At 35.6% G+C, this 15,852-nt stretch overlaps 1 protein-coding gene across 11 annotated transcripts in view; it reads right to left on the bottom strand.

Annotated features, from left to right (window-relative positions):
* The window catches only part of Pak3 (p21 (RAC1) activated kinase 3), a 320,956-nt gene that overhangs the window by 36,124 nt on the left and 268,980 nt on the right, over positions 1-15,852 (bottom strand). For all 11 annotated transcript variants that reach the window (XM_060375414.1, XM_060375412.1, XM_060375420.1 and 8 more), the window contains 3 exons: positions 1,912-1,960; positions 1,554-1,666; positions 32-149 (listed from right to left, as the gene is read on the bottom strand). In XM_060375414.1, the coding sequence (XP_060231397.1) occupies positions 32-149; positions 1,554-1,666; positions 1,912-1,960 (280 nt within the window). The remainder of the gene's footprint in view (positions 1-31; positions 150-1,553; positions 1,667-1,911; positions 1,961-15,852) is intronic.

Raw genomic sequence — 15,852 nt, 5'->3', positions numbered from 1 at the left:
AGTATCAGCAAGAAACATTTTCTTTTCTTACCTCTCTACAGACTGCTGCTATTTGTCCTTCATCCATACAGGTTTCTGTGACCACATCAGTCAAAGAGCCACCAGCCAAGTATTCCATAACTACCCACAGTTCATCACCCACCAAGTAGCTGTAAGAAAAGAAAAATTCTCTGACTTTGAACTAAGAAAGTAGGAACTCTAATATTCTTAGGCCTTTTTTTGTGATGCAAATGGATTGTAAAGAGGATTATAGCCATTATCTTTAAGTGATTATTGAGGAACAAACTCTAATGCTCAAATATAGGAACTAAGATCACTATATAGCCTCGCCATTCAGGAAAAGAGCAAGAGATTGTTCAAATCAATTAACAACATCTTATTACAGAGAAGAATGACCTCATTGACTCCACCCTGCCTACATACCCATGCCACTAAGCCTGGCATGGTGGCACACACCTGTAATCCCACCTCCTTAGGAAGATAAAGCATGACAATTCTGAGTTTAAGGCTAACCTTGGTTATATGATAAGTTTGAGGACATCCTGAGCTACAGGCATATTTGAAGAAAAAATAAAACAAAACAAAAGCCTACCTCACTATGGAGTAAGACTTTTCCATTGTGTGCTGCTAAAAATATAGTACTTTTGGATTCCACTAGGCAAGTCTCTTAAAATGCAAAATTTACAGGTTCCATTTTCATTAGTTATAGACAAAAGCCTAGAAATCATCCCTTTTAAAAAGTACAAATGTGAGTTTTACAAAACTATAAATGTAGAAATATAATTCATGTCACATTGCTGCAGGTGGGCCATGAAAGACATTGAAAGAAACACTGATTACAGCTTTCAAATTCAGTTGTCCTTTTATATCTCATTTTCTTACCATATCAGTGTCTATTGGCCTAACACAGACAGCAAGCCCTTCAGTTCGTGGAGGCTCAGACCTAGCCTTATGTTCTTTGCATCCCATCAGAGAACTCAGCAGAGTGGTATTAAGAGACAATGACTGAAACTCGAAGAGACAGATGGTAACCACAAGAGAAGAGTTAGCAGAGTCTTTAAGTGCCTATTTGTAACTTGTTCTTAGTACTACTGATGAAAGAGGCATTAATTACCTGCTTTAGGAGAAAGGTTTAAGATTAAAGCCTCAATTTCCTCAACCTCATTGTCAGTTAATCATGAAGCACCCATTAAAGTTGGGCTATTTTTGTCTGCCTTCTTTACTCAGTCTCCTAGGGATCATATGGTTCCAAATAGAGACTTGATGAAATGTTTAAAACACCACTAATTTCTCTTATATGCAGTAATCTATTTCCTGTCGTCATGGAGCCATCATCCTCAAAAGAAATCATACAAACTACTTATGTTTACAACCAAGTTTATAAAACACATTTTAAAGCATTTGATGGGTAGACAAAGATTTACTCTATTACCTTTTATCATTTCAGAAATATTTGTAAATGGTTATTAAAGGAATAAATTCCCAATAAACCATCTAACAAGAAAAGAACCTCTTTGGAAGAAAATATGTAAATAATAAGAGAAAACACTTACCTATCTAAATAATTAACAATGTTGGGGTTCTTATTTTCCCTCATGACAAGAATTTCATTAATAATTAATTCCTTTTTGGGTTGCTGTTGAAGGTTCATTTGCTTTATGGCCACCTGAATGATGAATAAAATATAAGAACAAATTATGACTATTAAAATATACGTGAAAATAAATGTACAAATTCTTTATCTGCTATTTTTTCTGGTCTACAATCATCATTAACTGTATTTCAGATGTTCAGCACACCAACAAATTAATCTTGCATCAAAACCTAGTGCTATACACTAGACATACACTATCAACAAGAAAACTTGATAAATATAAAGGAAACTAATAAAGACAGGGTAGTATCACATACTTCTTGTCCAGTTGCAATGTCTAGTGCTGTGTAAACAGTACCTGATGCCCTGGAAAACAACAACAAAAAAACACCCAATGAATAAATAACCCATACATTACCGATATTCCCCATGTATGAAAACATGATTCATTTTCAGGTGAGCTAAGTTACCAAGATTAAGATTCAGTGATGAGGTAACACAGAACCAGTTTCTTAACAATTATTGTACTAAGAACACTTACACTAGATCTACTCTCTTAGCAAAGTCATAAGTGCATAGTATTGAAACAGCTGCCTTATATAGTAATTACATCAGAAACAATCACAATGAATCCTTTGTGCCGGACTAGGACCTCTCATTAGACTTTCTGGCACCAGTTCCTGGGTTCTGCACTGTGTGTTCATGAATTTAGCAAACTGACCTTGGTCTTCTTAATGAAGCCCCGTAATATTGTTAATATTCTTTACATATTAAAATAACCAACACTGAAGGCAATTGATTAAACTGAAGAAATTTTCAGAAAATAGATCATCTTTTGCTTAGGCAACTGTAACTCAACCGTTCTTGTTAGCATATGGATAGAGTAGCTATATTATGTGTCTCTAACCCTTCGTTTAATGAATCATTAACTTCCAGTATTATGTCAGTGCTGTACCTACATAAAGGAATAACACTGTGGCTCTGTTATAGAGCTTCTGTTTTTATTTTTCTTTTTGCAAAAATTTTCAACAATTCCTGTGAGTTTTCACTCCTATGAAATACCTATATTTTTTAACCTATCATCCCTTAAATCTTTGCAGTATTTATGCCTCTATTTTAACTGTTAGTATAGCTCCTTTGTTCAGCTGAATTTCTACTATTTTTATATGAATTACACACGTTTTCTGAAAATCTTCCCATTGTAATCTCCAGATGAGGAAGTAAGCATTTCATGGTGGCAAGCAAAACAGATAGGATAGAAATCTGTTCAGTGACTCATTTCCTAGATATTATAACACTCCAAGATTTAGGTTTAGCTTAGGGAATATTCTCTCTCTCTCTCTCTCTCTCTCTCTCTCTTTCTCTCCGTGTGTGTGTGCATTTGTCTGTCTGTCTGTCCATCTGTATCTCTCTGTCTCTTTCTTGTCCCTATGTAACCCAGGATGGTCTTGCTGTGATCTTTTAACTTTAGGCTCCTAAATATTGGGATTACAGTCATGAGCCATAACTCCAGGTTTAGGAATTGTTTTCTTATGTCTTTTATGACTCTTCTCCCTGAATGACCCACTATATTGTTCAAAAGCCTGTGGATAGTGCAAATTAAGAAGTATTTGACTAATAGCAGAAATTTAAGACTGCTTTAAGGTGACAATTCGTGAAATGCTGGGCTAATAGTTTCCTTTCACTGAATTTCAGTCCCCTCAGAAAGAAAGCAGTGACCACAGTAACAGTGTGTACTGAATGTGTTCTGTGTGTCAGGCACAGCGCTGAGACGTTTATATACTGGATTTTATGTGATCCTTCCCTATATTTACATATAGGGCAGCTATATGATTCTCTTGTCATAAATCAGGAACCTGAATGTCAGAAAGGTTGAGTAACCTTCCCAGGCCATACAATGTACCAACCACATTCTGCTTCGCTTTAAAATTAGTTTTTGAAACTAGGCTAAACATTAAACTTACTCTCTAGATGGTACCTGAATGAGCACTTGGTAATTCTAAATATGTCTTATGATTATATCAAACCAATCTGTTTTCCTTATTGTATATTTTTAGATTCAGAACTTATAGATGATGTCCTATAAATACTTGTTGAACGAACACGTTAACAAAAATATTCGTAAGCAAATATTCAATTGTAACAAGACCTTTCCTTCCAATAAAGAAAGTATTTTATCTAACTGAATCTTCATGAGACACTTCCTTCTTGGAATAAGTGATCAGACATTCCTGCGTTGGGAACCAGTGTGAGATTTGTCCTTTTGAACTCAGAATTAGGTTAAATTCAAAAGGATATATTGCTTCAATCTTGTGTGGATTTCAGCACCAATAAGCCCCAAGAAGCTCTTCAAACCAAATTGCAAACTATGTTTTAAAAATCTTTATTTGGGTATTTGCAGATATTTAAAGCAGTTGCCTACATTCAGATGCAGAAGAAAAACAGTATTTGTAAAGTGAGACATTAGCATTTCCTCTCTGTTAGGACTTCAGAATATCAAATGACACAGCCTAAGAAAGCATTTGGCCCTGAGCCCAAATCAGTGCTGAAGCTTAATATGGTCACTGCTGTTATTTTCTTTATTGCTGCTGCAGGTATTCATTTCACAGCAGAGAGCTGATTTACTGACTGTTGGTTTCTCTCCCCCCCCCCCAATACACACACAATGTCCCAACCCTATCAACCTTGCTAGCATATCTTTACCTTTCAAAAGCAGGGTTTTAAGGGTGATCTGTTGGAATACTCTGTAGGGATTTTTTTCAAGTGTCTCTCCCAGAAGAAATGGTTTTGTATTTTTTACCTCTCCCTCTCTCTCTCTGTCTCTGTCTCTGTCTCTCTGTCTCTCTCTGTCTGTCTCTTTCTCTCTTTAAGCTTAGAACAGATCAAATAAAAATCATACAGAGGGACTTACAATACATAAAATAAGTAAGGTAGGAGCCCGTCTAGTTAAAGCTAGGGTGACAAAAGGCTAACACACATGGCTACTTTTCCCTTCTCCATGGTTGTTCCTCCAACCAATGAGGCCCATTTCCACTGTCCTAGGGAATAAAACTGGGTTTTGGGAAGTTCAAGGGGGGCTAGTATTTACCTTCTTTGAAGATTCACTTTTAAATGCTTTTTCTTGCTTTTCTTTTCTTTTCTTTTCTTTTTTCTTTTCTTTTCTTTTCTGTCCCTCCATTTCCTTCAGCATTTTATTGTCTTTAAATTGCTAGAGCCTTAATCCTGAAACTCCAATATCCCAGTACATACAATACCCATTGGTGTAGACTTCCTACAAATACACGGCCCTGAAATTCTACAGCACAGGTTAGTAACTAAATATAAATGTTTCATCTTCATTTGTCTTTCTTTCACTTTACTGGACACATGCAATTGTTCAGTGGCAGATATTTTTCCCTTCCTCCTCACTTTTGTTCTGTATTAAAAGGGTTTTATATGTCTCCTGACCCAAACTAAACATTTTATTAGGTAGAGAACCTCACTGTTACTATTTTTGAGCAATTTCTCTATGGAACCTTCAGCTAAGAATGCACACACTCCAATCTTGTACAGAGAATCTTAGTACCTTATTGCCCATTCTATGATAGGATAACTAACATTTCACTGAACCCCAAGTCTCTTGGTATTTGTTTACACTTCAAGAAACTCAGAAACTCAGTTACATGGCAGTTTTGTTTTTCTCCAAGAGATCTCAATATCTTCAGGATTCATCCATGAAATCACTTTCATTGCCCACCACTGGGCTGAAGAAAGATTCCTCAGACCTATTCATTCTTACCTCACCTGTTTTGAATCCTACTATTGTCTAGTTGGTGACTCTGTGACTTACCTTCAAATGTGGATTAAATGTATGAAAGTCTTAAAAGGCATACAGCTCTGGCACATAATTGCCAAATAGCTCTTGATAATTATTGTTTTGTTGGTTGCTTTCTAATATAACATCTAGCTTTCCAATTGAAGTCTATAGATGACTAGGAACATCTTTACATATCTGAAGCTTTCAAGATACTTAATGTTTCAAAATTAATAATAGAAATTCAATATCTCCCTAAAATAGTGATAATTCAAATAACACATTAATTTCCTTTCTTCGCCAAATGTATCATAATGTCACTGTTGAATATCACATACTGATTCAAAATCTCTAAGTACTAATAATATGCAATTATTTTGCTTAATAGATTATACAAATTCAACTATTAATAAATACAGTTCATGATCAAGATTACATGGCCTAGTTCACAGAAATAAATAACAAGTCATTAATTTGTAGTTGGTTTGTAGGTGGTAAAACTGAACAATCTTCGCTTTGCAATATTTGAAGCACAGTGTTAAAACCGGGAAGACCTGTATCTCAATCACATGACACATGGATTCCCAAAAGCTGAGTCTTGCAATGTGCTGGAGTATATTGAAATATCTCAGTACTTGTGCTTACACAATAAAATTTACTTCATCTTAATTTAAAAATTGTATCATCTGTTGGCATTTTAGGACATAAAGATGTCAAAAAAATCAAATCGATAAAGATGGGGGATGCTGTAAGAAGAACATTTATTTATTATAGGACTTTTATTTATTACAAATATCAGTCCCTCAGATGGTGCAAGAAAAACATACATTAGTAGAACTGAGTGTGAAAATAAATCATCCTATTTTAACCTCCTCATTACAGATGAGAACTCTGAAGTCCCAAGAGTGGGAAGGATATAACCAATAGAAAACAACTAAGTAACAGAGGTGCCCTAAGTGTGAAGTAGACATCTTTTCATCCTCCAGCAAGATCAAAGAATATTAAACTAACAGAATGCTCAACCAAGGGGTCGTAATCAGTTACAGCATGATGAATAGTATTGTTAGGCTCTCAACTTTGGCCCAGATGCTTTATCAGTACGCTGTCCTTGATGTGGCCAAGTGCATAACCCTCAAATGGAAACACTGGCATCTAGCCTGAAGGTTCTAGAAAGAAACAAACAATTTGTCATGTCTTTCTTTTCCTCACAAGTCAGTTTAATCATCACCACTCTCCACCAGGTTTTGAGGTTTCCAGCTAAGAAACAATGTCAAACCATGCTAAATAGTTGCCAGGGCAGCAACATATTAGAAATACTAATAGTTGAGATAAATCACTTTGATGTCAGCATGCAAATGAATTAGAGGATCAGAGGGCAAGGAAGTAAGGCTAGGAGAATCTTTGCAGAGTGCATAAAAAGTAAAAAGCAATAGGAAGCAATGACTTGCATGGTGAGCCTGGTGGGAATGAGTGAGGTTCCTGGAGCAACAGGTGCTATTCTCTTTTAGTGTTTTTTTAACATTTACTCTTCCTTTTCTTGCTACTGCTGCTGTTAGAAATCGCTGTATTGTATTGAAACTCTCCGTGCCATCTCTCTGGAAATTAATAATCTCTTTTAGTGCCAACTCTGTGCAACTCTATTTGTCTCAGTTTACAAATAAATAACTTGGAACTGGGCAGTGGTACATAGCTAGCTTGCTGCGGTTACACAGTTAATAGCCAAGTTTAAACAATGCATCAGTTTGATACCATTGTTCATTTTTTTTAACTACATTGTTTGCATGTGCCCTTGAAATGACATTTTTATTTATGTCTTTTGTTAATATGCACGTTAATGAGTTTCATTATGGAATTTTCATATATATTTCGTTATTCATCTTTCTTCACTCTGCCCTTCCCCCACCCCTAATCTCCTCTTTCAATAGCTCTATCTTCTATTTTCATGTTACACATATTCCATTACACTCTTTTTTCCCCTCTTTTCCCTTTCCTTTAAGCTCTCTTTTCTCTCCTGTTCCCTGTCCTCCTTTACACACACACACGAACAAACACCCACATGCACACACACACACACACACACACACACACACACACACAAAACACACACGTGTAAAACACATGCATACACACCCTTAAATATCTTTCATATATAAGAGAAAACAGAGTACTTGTTTTTCTGAGTCTGATTTATTGTGTTCAACATCAAAATTTCCAGCTGCATCTATTTTTGTGAAAAAATATTTTCACAAAATATTTTACTTTAAGGCTAACTGTTCCATTTTAAAACTAGATCTTAAGCATTTTCATTAATACTAAGTGCATCTGTGATTCTTCCTCAAATTCATATTTGTATCTGTTACGTTAAGCTGCCTGTCCCAAATACTCTCCTTACCTCTATTTTTTCCACTTACTTCACCCACATGTCCATTTCAGCCCATTAGTTTGTCCCAGGGCATGGCATGTTTGCTTCTTTTGACATAAACTTACATAGTAGTTTTTCCAGTTTTCTCACTCAGGATTTTCTATGTGGCTGAGATTGAAATAGGGCCCTATATAGAAATTGTTTTACTCCATAAGTGCCCTTGACATAAAGTTTCACAAATGTTTGTTTCATACGCTTACATATGCACTTGTTTTGCTGAAATATGAGAGTAGACGTAAAACATACTCATCCTGAATGATTATAAAATTTCTAACTGGGACTTAAATGTCCATTAAGAATGGTGAAGAATCCTGTATGCAAAGATGTTAAGAGGGGTGGCTTGGCATTTTCTTTCAGGAAATTTATTTCTCAAAAATGTGTGGCTAATGTAAAAAATAGAATAAGATTATGTAAGTCATATCACATGATGACTTGCATATATAGACTGCAAGTATAGCCAGGTGTCACAACATTTAATTAGTAAGATTATAAAATTCAATGGGGAATTTAGGGTTGTTTATCTAGGACACAGCTTTTCCCAGATCACGCATGCTTATCTGTTTCTAAATAAAGCTGTAACATAATATGGATGTGAGGCCAGAAAACTCAGTGGTATATAACATACTATGGGTGTGGTGTGTAACATATGTATGTTAGTGCACATAGTATATAACATACTCAGTGGCATGTAACATACTGTGGGTGTGAGGTCAGAAAACTCCAGTGATAATGAGTCCACAATTACAGAGTTTAATCCCTGGAAATACCAGATAACTCTCAGTTACTCACTCCAACATTAAGTCTAAGCACTGTTTGATAGTGTGTGCCATTGGTTTCAAGAGGGCCCTTTATGGGGAAGAGGGGCAGCTGGCTTAATGCATGCTAATTCCTATGGCTGAAAAAAAAAGAAACTTAATGTATAAACTCTGCTAATGGTGTTTGATGGAATCATCTTTCTTTACAAGGGACAGCATACAACCCAAGGCATTAAAGAGCATTTAGTAGAAAAAAAAAGAGCACTTTCCATTGGTCTATAAACATTGTTCTTTGGCAAATGCTAATGTATTTCCAATCACTTACATCACAAAGCCTATTATAGAGCTTAGACTGTATCTATTTAGTGCTTCATAGAAGTCTTCTGCCTTGTGTGGTCCAAAGTAGATCCAATGAGGAAGGAAATACTTTTTGGGTGGGTGGTCCAACCAAAAGAATAACATACTAGACATCACTTCTGCTCTTACTGTAAATGAGGATAACAACAACAACAATAAAATGTGTCAGAGAGTATATTCTTTGCCCTTATCCCTGAGTTGTAAGCAGTATGCTGTTTTTTTAGGTTATTTAAACTAAGAAGCTATTCGTAGTACCCTTTGAGAAATAAGGGCAGTATGGAGGGAGCAAATTAGAGCAAAGTATAATAATGTACATATGACTATGTCATAACCAAACCTGCTCTTTGATATGCTAACCTAGAAAATTAAATAAATTCCCCTGAAAGAAATAAGATCTAGAACTATTCATCTTCAATGTGATAACTTCACCTGATAGTTTAAAGAGGACTTCCCATGTAATATTAGGGAAAAATCTGAAATATACATAACATATACATTTACTTTTAAAACTTTAAAGCAAATATAGAGGGGCCAGTATTGGGTGCTTGATTACACATGAATTGGTAACAGAGCTTAATTGTAACTGTTAATAAATTAATTATATTATCATTAGATTTGATAATATCATTGACAAATATCCAGAAGTTGTATATTCATTGCATACATATGTCTTATGTATCATTATGCCTAGGAGTAAAATAATCTAAAAAACTGTTCTCATTGCCACTTTCCATCAAACCTGGAAATACAGGTGAAGTACTTCCTGGAGAGATACAGTATGATGTTGGCATTGTAAACATATTGGATATTGGCAAACAAATTCTTCGACGTAGACACATTTTGTCCCAAACTTTCATTTTAAATTTTTTCTTATATAAGTCATAGTGGGAATGAATTTTTATAGGTGTATTATAATTCTAAGTACAACTATACTTGCAAACAGACAAACTTATGAACCACTGTTGGAGTATGAAATGGAGCCATCTTTATGGAGAACAACTTGGAAATCATAAATGTATATGTTGTTTGATAGAAAATTCTATTCTTATGAAGTTATCCTAATAAGTTTGCATAAATGTGAAATGATTCATTTGCAAAGATTATTAGTGAAGCTTTGTTTATAATAGCAATATATCAGAAATAGCCCAAATGTCTATCAGTGAAGGCATGGTTAACTAAATTGTGGTATATCCAAATGCAAAACAGCTGGCACATATTGAAAAGAGCAAGATACTTCTATATAACCACCTCTTAAACATAGGTACATAACAGAAAAGGAACTATGTAGTATGTAACCATTTAAGCTAACAATATATCCATCTCAAACAGGTAAATGTTCCTCTCCCAAAAAACAGTTGCCTTATACTCAAATCTCCTAAAAATATGTCACATAATAATGCTCATAAGTATTTTTTAGATGACAAATACGGTATAGGAAGTAAATACTGGGTTAAAGTATACTCAATTCATATGAGATATAGATGGTTATAGAGAGTAACAGAATCGTAAAGAAAGGACCTAAATGAATAATTTCAGAGATTAAGTCCTTGCAGCTCAAATGCTAGATATTGTAAATATGTTTTTTTTTTTTCTAGAACTCTCTCAAAACTGATGGAGGGAAAGGGACTTTCATTAGCCAGATGTATAGTCTGGCCATTAAAAACAATAATTACTTTAAATAAATGGAGCAGATTGAAAATGTAATATTCCATGAATTTGTAAAAATATTTTTAAATATAAAAGAATGCCTTCTTGATGGGATTTGCTTGCATACAAACTCATTATACCAAAATGTGACAATTAAAACATGAATTTATCTTGATTTATATATTTCCGTGTAACCAAACAATCCTAAGTGATCAAATGTAGTTCTTCTCAGCAAAAGTATGCAAGCCAGCAAATACATATTTAGAAAGTCACTATTTTATAATCCTTAATGAAATGACTGATTTTAGCATTAATCATCAATTATCATTCTATTATATGGAAGACTGTTGTGAACTTTATATGGTAGGGGAGAGTCATCCTTTGCATCTTCCTACTAATTCACTCCTCACCAAAAAATGGCACAATCAAACCCTTCATCTTGATGTAGTATAACATGAAACAACACCACCTATAAAGAATCTTGACATAAATAGAATATGGATCTAAGCCTCTTAGAGGCAATATCCATTTTAGGAAATAGAGAGAGCAGATGAACAATTTTACAGCACGTGAAACTAAAAGACAAGACCAGTAAATGGTGCTTTCTACCAGACAATGAACAGATTCTTTAATAAGTCAATTAGTGCCGGACATCAGCAGATAAATAAATAAGTAAATACCTGAAAAAATAAATGAATAAATAAATAAATAAATAAATAAATAACAAAAGTGGTTTTACAGCACAGAAGTGTAAGCACAAACTGAACACAATGTGCAGATTTTTTAATTGTTAGTTTTAATAAAATAACCATAAAAACAGCATTGTGTGACAACTAGGAATTAGATAATATCATGTAATTAATTAATTTTGGAATGTCATAACTCATTGTGAGTTTACTAAAATATCTGATAATGTTAAATTTGGGTGATAGGAATATAGGTGTTACTATAGCATTTTCTCTATTTTGTGTAAATTTGGATATTTGTAACAAAATTTGAAAAAGTGATGTAGTAGATATAAACATTTATATAAAAGTGATAGAGTAGACACACATATATATGTGCAGTGAAAGCACAGACTCAGAAAAGAATCATCTTAATCCTACAGGACTGTGTAACTGAGAAAGAGATGACACGTCCACAGACAGAGTCACATACAGATTTCAAATCTCAAATATCTTAGATGGGAGTCAGATGATATGTTTAAATAACTGTCAGGGCACTCCCACCGGAGCTCTAGCACATTCTAAACACAATCATGCTTAGGAAGATATTGAATTCTTCTGCTTGTGAAATGAGAGAGGAGAAAAATCTACCAAAGCAATATCTAATTTTATATAATGTATAGTTTTAAATATGTAAGTGGGAGCAAATGAACAAGTTAAACATTGTATGTGGACATTTAAGCAGTTATATCACATGTATTCAAGAAAATCAAATTCCAAAGCTATTTTAAAAAGTATTTCATGGTTCAGCTTATATTCAAGCGTATATTAAATATTGTGAGTATGTGCTTCAGTGTATTTTTTTCGTGTCAGGTGTGTTTTTTTAATGTTATTTTTCTTTATTAATTACACTTTATTCACTTTGTATCCCCCCCCCGTGGTTCCCTCCCTCCTGTCGTCCCAATCCCTCCCTTCCTCCACCCTCTGAATGCATGCCCCTCCCCAAGTCCACTGATAGGGGAGGACTTCTTTTCCTTCCTTCTGATCCTAGTCAATTAGGTCTCATCAGGAGTGGCTGCCTTTTCTTCTTCTGTGGCCTGGTAATGCTGCTTCCCCCTCGGGGGAGGTAATTAAAGAGCAGGCCAATCAGTTCATGTCAGAGACAGTCCCTGTTCCTATTACAATGGAACCCACTTGGACACTGAGCTGCCATGGGCTACATCTGTGCAGGGGTCTTAGGTTATCTCCATGCATAGTCCTTGGTTGGAGTATGAGTCTCAGGAAAGACCCCTGTGCTCAGATTTTTTTGGTTCTGTTGCTCTCCTTGTGGACTTCCTGTCCTCTCCAGATCTGACTGTTTCCCACTTCTTTCCTAAGATTCCCTGCACTCTGCCCAAAGGTTGCCCATAAGTCTCAGTATCTACATTGATAGTCTGCAGGGCAGAGCCTTTCAGAGGTCCTCTGTGTCAGGCTCCTGACTTGTTCCCTCTTTTCTCCTTCTTCTGATGTCCAGCCTCTTTGCCTTTTGCTTCAGTGTATTTTAAACAGCCAATCAGAAAAAGAGAATTACAAGTGAAACCAACAGTAATTTCTTTCCGGAAGTTTCCTTTATGCAGAATACCTGGAAATCTGGGGACACATGTTGAAGCGACACACATTTCATTGTGTATTATTCTTCAAACTCTTGTTGTTATACTGCTTTACCCAACTAGTATCTACTAAACAATAATTAATTAAAACAAAGTATTGTTTACCTCCCAAAGGCGTCAGTCTTAGAAGCTTGGCCTCCAGGTGGCGCAATTGAGAAATTAATGGTTCATGAGGCTCTATCTCTATGAGTAGGTTGATCCATTTGATTAGTTAATAGCTGATTGTACTATTAAGAGATGAGATCTGATTGAAGGAAATGGTTTTCTAAAGGTCTGCCTTTGAAGGGTTTATCATGTTACTGGGTCCATCTTGCAACTTCCCTTTGCTTTCTGACTGCTATGAATTCTGTCTTAAGAGCAATACAATTAGCTGACCACAGACTGAAATGGGAAACACTGAGCCAAAAAAAAACTTTCTTTCCTTAGGATTTTTTTATGCCAATTATTTTGCCACAGCAAAGAAATGATGATATGCACACATTGCAACCTGTTGCTCTCGATTTGTCTCATACCTGTTATTTTAGCATTATTCCTTTTTAACTATAAGTCCACTGCCTACATTTTATACTTCTCCTTTTAATGTGACTTCAACAAATAGTGAGTATAACAGATACTGTTGTAGATCTAGGGACACTTTGATGATAAAACTTAGTTTAAAGCAAATATTCATTTAGTTTACTTCAAGTGAAGTCTCATGATTTGCACTTGCTAAGGTGTGTGTGTGTGTGTGTGACAGTATCTCTCTGCCTATGCCTAGCTGCCCTAGAACTCATACTGTAGAACAGACTGGCCTTGGACTCACAGAGATCCACCTTCTTCTATCTGCCTTCTGAGTGCTGGGATTAAAGGAGTGTGCCACCATGCCCAGCCAGATTTTTATACCATTTCAAATCATAACTAAAATGATCTCACTACTAAAAATCAATTTTCATAACTTCTTTTTATATAAATCATTTATTCATTCTATTTGTCCCCTTATCTCTTTGTAACTGCATTAGAATAGTCATGATATTTTATTTCATGTCATAATGGTTTGTGGGTGTCTTTAGTGGCTTCTCTTATAAGGGGAACAGGGGCTGTTTCTGACATGAACTCAGTGGCTGGCTCTCTGATCACCATCCCTGAAGGGGGAGCAGCATTGACAGGCCACAGAGAAGACAATGCAGCCAGTCCTGATGAGACCTGATAGGCTAGGGTCACATGGAAGGGGAGGAGGACCTCCCCTATCATTGGACTTGGAGAGGGGCATGGGAGGAGATAAGGAGGGGAGGGTGGGGTTGAGAGGGAATGAGGGAGGGGCCTAAAGCTGGGATACAAAATGAATAAACTGTAATTAATATAAAAAAGACACAGAAATATTAAAAACCAATAGCTAATATAATGGAGTGTTTAACCACATGACATATCTGGGCTAAGTATGTTAATTGCCTTCTCTTGTTTGTTTTTCAGTCTTAGGGAGTATGCGTGCTGCTTTGTCATGAACAAGAAAACTTGTGTTTCAAGAAATTAAGCTGGTCATAGACTTTTCAGCTCAAAATGTTGCCCCCCTTTTCATCAACTATTTCAAAATCCTTCCTTTATTCTTCTGTTTTTAAAATTTTTAAGACAATTTAGAAGTACTAGATACAAGATGTTACAGGAATAGTCTACAGGAGTAAGAAGGAAGAAAACAAAGACCAATGAGGGCCTGACAGCTCAAAAAGGATTCAAGAGGAGCTGGCAAGATTAATGTGTAGATCAATACAGAGTAACTGCATATCAGTGGGGGGTGAATCTGTTCTGCCTTTCCCCCTCTCTGTTTTCTCCTACTGTGAATGAACCTAGATTTTCAGCTTCCTAAGTAAGTGAAAGCTAGAGTCTCATCCATTTTTTTTTTGCTAGATATTCAGCAGTTATTAAATATAAAGCTCACTGTGGCTACCAAAACTTGGTTCTTTTTATGGGGATGGGGTTGAGACAGTCTCTGTATGTAGTCCTGCCTGTAGCTCACAATGTAGAAGTAGGCTATCCTAAAACTCAGAGATCCTCCTGCCTTTGAATCCTGACCATTGAAATTAAAGGTGTCCATACTACATCCGGCCCAGAACCTGGTTCTCAATTATAGCTATATCTTAAACATAGTTTTCACTCAACCATAGCTCACTAAATATAAAGATTTGCTCTATATGTGATGCTTCTTTACAAGACAAACTAATTTACTAATATTGTTGAGAAAAGACACTTTGGGTTTGAAAGGAAAGGTGATCTAATTATCAGGTCATTCTCATTTGAGAAAAAAAAAACTTGAAATGAATTCAAACGTATTAGCGAGACATCTGCAAGGCAGCTGCCAGCCTTAGTAAGCTCTACCCTTTGCCACACTGCTACTGCTTATTTAGGAATTACACAAACTTCCAGGGATAGCCATTGACGGAAGAAAAACGTGTGCTTCAGTTGTCTCACCGGACTCCATTTGTCATCTATGTTCTTTTATAGAACTCGTATAGAGTGAAAAAAAAAAACAAAAAAAAAACAAAAAAAAACTTTCTTTTTCCACCTTGCCATTGTTCTTCAGTTAATGAGAATTTAGGGGTATTTGGCTTTCTCTCTTTCCCCTTCTTGGCTCCTTCTCTCTTTCTGCTTTCTTCTCCCTTTACACACTGGATCGAAATGTCTAGATTTGGCAGCCAACGATAGAACATTCACAGAAAACTTAGTAAAATTCTGTCATTTTTAAGACTTAGCCTCACAGTTATGGTTTGCAACAATTAGACAAGAAACTCTGAGTTTGGTTTATGGTTGATGGAACCTAATTTTATGGACTAGGCCTGGATGTTGGGATGGTCGAATCCCATACTGGAAAAAAAATGTAGTTTTCCAAGTGGATGAGGGTAATTAATGAAAAAGGTTTTCTTAAATCCAGCTCTGAAAAGTAGGGTCTTGTGGTCTCTGGATCTGAGAATGGAATAATGGGTTTGATTGTTGCTAGCA

This window comes from Meriones unguiculatus, chromosome X (assembly GCF_030254825.1).
Source record: "Meriones unguiculatus strain TT.TT164.6M chromosome X, Bangor_MerUng_6.1, whole genome shotgun sequence".
Taxonomy (NCBI): Eukaryota; Metazoa; Chordata; class Mammalia; order Rodentia; family Muridae; genus Meriones; species Meriones unguiculatus.
The sequence above is the reverse complement of the archived record's forward strand: the minus strand, read 5'-3'. Positions and strand labels throughout refer to the sequence as shown.